This window comes from Crocuta crocuta, unplaced genomic scaffold, assembly GCF_008692635.1.
Source record: "Crocuta crocuta isolate KB4526 unplaced genomic scaffold, BGI_CrCroc_1.0 scaffold334, whole genome shotgun sequence".
NCBI lineage: Eukaryota > Metazoa > Chordata > Mammalia > Carnivora > Hyaenidae > Crocuta > Crocuta crocuta.
In genome coordinates this window covers 4,492,427-4,496,808 of record NW_027533260.1, presented here as the reverse complement: position 1 = coordinate 4,496,808, position 4,382 = coordinate 4,492,427, and the positions used below count along the sequence as shown (strand labels likewise).

The window sequence follows — 4,382 nt, the reverse complement described above, 5'->3', positions numbered from 1 at the left end:
TCAGCGGGGAATCAAGGGCTTCTGGAAAAGAAGACATCTGAGCTGAAACTCAGAGGACTTAGCCAGTCCGAAGGTATGGGGAACGGACGGGAACAGCGAAGACTGGGAAGGTGCATGGCTGAGGGAACAGAATATGCAAAGGCCCAGAGGTGAGATAAAATGGAGCATTTGGGGGAAATCGAGATGCGGATCCTGGCTCCGTGCAGAGTGCAAGGGGAAAGGTGAGCGAAAAAAGTCCTGAGAGGTCAACGGAGCTAGGTAATTTAGGACCAAATTAGGTTTATTGCCGGGGCACTGGGGGGAGCCATAGAAGGATTTTCAGCAGGGGAGAGGCTGTGAGAGAGGTGGAATAGGACTTAGATTTTGGAAAGCTCCCTCTTGGTGTGCACAGGGGTGGAGCTGGAGGCTGGGATTAGAGGCTGAGGGTCCGCAGGGAGGGGCGCGGGGCCCCTGGTGAGAGAAGAGGGGTCTGAGCAGGGATCTGGGGACGGGAAGGCAGGAGATACGGGTGGGGAACTGATTTTGGCTCATCCATGCAGCACGTCCCGCGGGAGGGTTACCAGTTGTTTTTCCCGGTTCACATAAACGGGCTCCGTACTTGGCACTCTGTTCCTTTGTCCTGCTTCGTTATCTCACTCCTGGTACCATTGTTAGCTTGAGCTTTGGGGTTCAGAGAGGTGAATGTCCCAAGGCCCCAAAGCTAGGAAGTGGCAGAGCCCGGATTTGAATGCAGCTACGAGAGGGGCTGTCGGAGAGGAGAGCCATCTCTCTTCCCCTGGTCCACACCACCACTGGGTTGTGAGCGGTGTGGATCCCTCGCCGTCGGAGTCCCCTCCGGCCAGTGCCGGGCTCATTGCCTGAACTGAAACAACACATTGAGTCCTTGGCTTGCCAAACAGGTGGGATTTGAACGGGGTCTCACCTCAGGGCCTTTGCACTTGCGGTTCCCTCTTTCCAGAAGACTCCAGAGAGAGCCATACGACCACCTCACTGGCTTGGTTCAACAATCTGTTTAAATGACATGGGCCCAGACTACTGCCTCTAAGATGGCATCCCACCGTTTCACTGCCTTACCTTGATTTTCTCCGTATTACTTCCTATCGTGCTTTATAGCTGCGTTGTTAGGTTTGTTTGCTTATTGGCTATCTCCCCTACTAGCCGGTAAACTCCGAGAGGCCGGGATTGTGCCTGTGTGTGGTCACAGCTTTGCCTACCATCTAGAAGAGGGCTTGGCAGATAGCAGGCACGGAAAAAGTGTGGCTCAGGGAGGGAGGGAGGCAGGGAGTGAATGAATGGAGAGCATGGTACAGCAATCCCGCCTCGTGAATCAGGGGAAGGGCGGTGAGGACAGGAAAGAGGAGATGAGTCAGAGGCGCTGGTGAAAGTGCTTTTCCTTCAGACACCTCCTGCTTCCCTCCCTGGCAGCTTGAGCTCATTGGACACAGTATCTTTGATTTCATCCACCCCTGTGACCAAGAGGAGCTTCAGGACGCCCTGACCCCCCGGCAGAGTGAGTTCCTTGGAGGCCTCCGTCCCCTGGTTACAGAAGCCGGGGCTTTCCCTCCACGCATGCCCTTTCTCCGGACTCAGAAAAATGGGAAGAGGGGCCCCGGCCCGGCCCTGGGGTATCTGGAAGGAGCACTCTCTACCCCTGGGGGCCCTCCCTGGTTCCTGTGGGAATGAGGCTGGGGAGACTGGTAGCTGGGGTGCTGTGGGGAATTGGGCTCTGTCCTGAGCTGCCCCAGTGACCTGCTCACCCCCTTCCCCGCGGCCCGTCCCCAGGCCTGTCCAAAAAGAAGCCCGAGGCCCCCACCGAGCGGTGTTTCTCCCTGCGCATGAAGAGTACCCTCACCAGCAGGGGGCGCACCCTCAACCTCAAGGCGGCCACCTGGAAGGTGGGCAGGGCCCGGCCTGGAGGANCCCACGGGGAACCCCAGGCCCACGTGCCTCATCCCGTTTGCCCGCCCCACCCCCTTCCCAACTAGGTGCTGTACTGCTCCGGCCACATGAGGGCCTACAAGCCCCCTGCGCAGACGTCCCCAGCAGGGAGCCCCAACTTGGAGCCCCCCCTGCAGTGCCTGGTGCTCATCTGTGAAGCCATCCCCCACCCCGGCAGTCTGGAGCCCCCACTGGGCCAGGGGGCCTTCCTCAGCCGCCACAGCCTGGACATGAAGTTCACCTACTGTGATGAGAGGTGCGCAGGAGCCCGCTGCCCCCCACCCCCTCCCCTGGCCCAGCTCCTCCTCTTCCTTTATGCCTAGCTCTTGCCCATCCCCCTAACGCCCGCCCCCCCTTCTCCCTCTGGTCCATTTCCGTCTGTCTCTGATGCCATCTGTTTCTGTCTCTGTGTGGCTGGCTGTGAATCCTCTGTGGGTCTTTTTGCCTTGGGTTTTCTCCTGGTCTCTCTTTGGGTCTTCGTGCCTCCCTCGCTGCCCTTCTGTTACTTTCCTTAAATGAGTCCGTGTGCATAAAGCAGTTTGCACAGTGCCCAACCTGAACGCAGTGCTCAGCGAAGTATCCCTATTAATACCCGCCCTCCCAAATCCTTCCCTTTCTCTCTCCTCTTCTTCCCTCCGCCCTTCTCTCCCTTCATCCCTGCCTGTTTCTGCATCTTCCTTCCTTCCAGCACCCTGGAGTCCTGCTTGGGAGCGGCAAGTCTGGGCTCAGACAGCTTGAGTTGAAAGCCTGGCTGTGTACCCTTGGCCGGAGGCCGTCAGGTCTCCGTGCTGCACTCTGCTCATCTGTCCCGTGGAGTGACCTTAGAGCCTCCTTAGAGCACTTGTTCTGAGCACCCAATGTGTTGCCTGGTGCAGAGTGCTAGAGAAGTGTATTTTTATTTTACTAAAAAAATTTTTTTCGTGTTTATTTATTTAAAAAATTTTTTAATGTTTTTTAAAAATTTATTTCTGAGAGAGACAGCATGAGCAAGGGAAGGTCAGAGAGAGAGGGAGACACAGAACCCGAAGCTGTCAGCACTAGCTGTCAGCACAGAGCCCGACTTGGGGCTCGAACCCGTGAACCGCGAGATCATGACCTGAGCCGAAGTTGGATGCTCAACTAAGCCACCCAGGCTCCCTGTTTTCATGTTTATTTTTGAGAGGGGGGAGGGGCAGAGAGCGAGGGGAACAGAGGACCCAAAGCAGGGTCTGCACTGACAGCAAAGAGCCGATGTGGAGCTTGAACTCCACAAACCCCGAGATCATGATATGAGCCAAAGCCAGTTGCTTAACTGACTGGGCCACTCAGGCACCCCTGTTTTATTTTATCTATATATCTATTTATTTTTATTAAAAAAATTTTAACATTCATTTATTTTAAAATTTTTTACATTTATTTATTTATTAATGTTTTATTTATTTCTAGGAGAGAGAGAGAGAGACAGCGTGAGCAGGGGAGGGTCAGAGAAAGAGGGAGTCACAGACTCCGAAACAGGCTCCAGGCTCTGAGCTAGCTGTCAGCACAGAGCCCGACGCGGGGCTCGAACCCACCAACCGCGAGATCATGACCTAAGCGAAAGTCGGACGCTTAACCGACGAAGCCACCCAGGCGCCCCACATTTATTTATTTTTGAGATACAGAGTAAGACAGAGCGTGAGAGGGAGGGGCAGAGAGAGAAGGAGACACAGAATCCCAAACAGGCTCCAGGCTCTGAGCAAGCATTCAGCACAGAGCCTGATGTGGGGCTCGAACCCACGAACCCTGAGATCATGCCCTGAGCTGAAGTTGGACGCTTAACCGGCTGAGCCACCCAGGCGCCCCATATAAGTGTCTATTTTTAATCATTATGAGCATTATTCCTTTTTACTTTATTGATTTTCTTTCTTTCTGTGATTTTCTTTCTTCCTTTCTCTTCCCTGCTCCTTTGCTCCCCCTCCTCCTTTTGTTTACTCTTCCTCCTCCCTGCCGCCGCAACCCCACTGCAAATCGGTTTCCAGCTGCTGTAACAATCAGTGGCTCAAAACACACAGTCACGACCCCAGGGCTCAGAAGTCTGAAAGGAGCCTTATGGATCTAAAGTCCAGGGTCGCATTCCTTGTGGAGGCTCCTTGCCTTAAAAACTTCTGGAACCTTCCTACATTCCTTGGTTTGGGGCCCCTTTCTCCATCTTCGAAACACATGGCCCGCCGTCCGCCTCCATCAGCACCCGTCCTGGACAGATCATTCCTCTGTGAGGGCCCCTGCCGCCACGCTGGGCCCACCCAGATCATCCAGGGGAAGCTCCACATCTCAAGATCCTTCACTTAATCACCCCCAGCCCACCCACCCCAGCACAGTCCCCTCTGCCACCTGAGGCCTCAGTCACAGGGCCTGGGGATGAGGGGGTGGACCTCTCTGGGGGCCGTTATTCAGCCCACAACACCTCCTTTTCTTTCTCTTCATTA

General features: G+C 55.0%; 1 protein-coding gene across 1 annotated transcript in view; it reads left to right on the top strand.

Annotated features, from left to right (window-relative positions):
- The window catches only part of HIF3A (hypoxia inducible factor 3 subunit alpha), a 26,595-nt gene that overhangs the window by 2,030 nt on the left and 20,183 nt on the right, over positions 1-4,382 (top strand). The window contains 4 exon segments of the mRNA XM_077747193.1: positions 1,426-1,510; positions 1,783-1,895; positions 1,986-2,194; positions 2,627-2,655. Of these exon segments, the coding sequence (XP_077603319.1) occupies positions 1,426-1,510; positions 1,783-1,895; positions 1,986-2,194; positions 2,627-2,655 (436 nt within the window).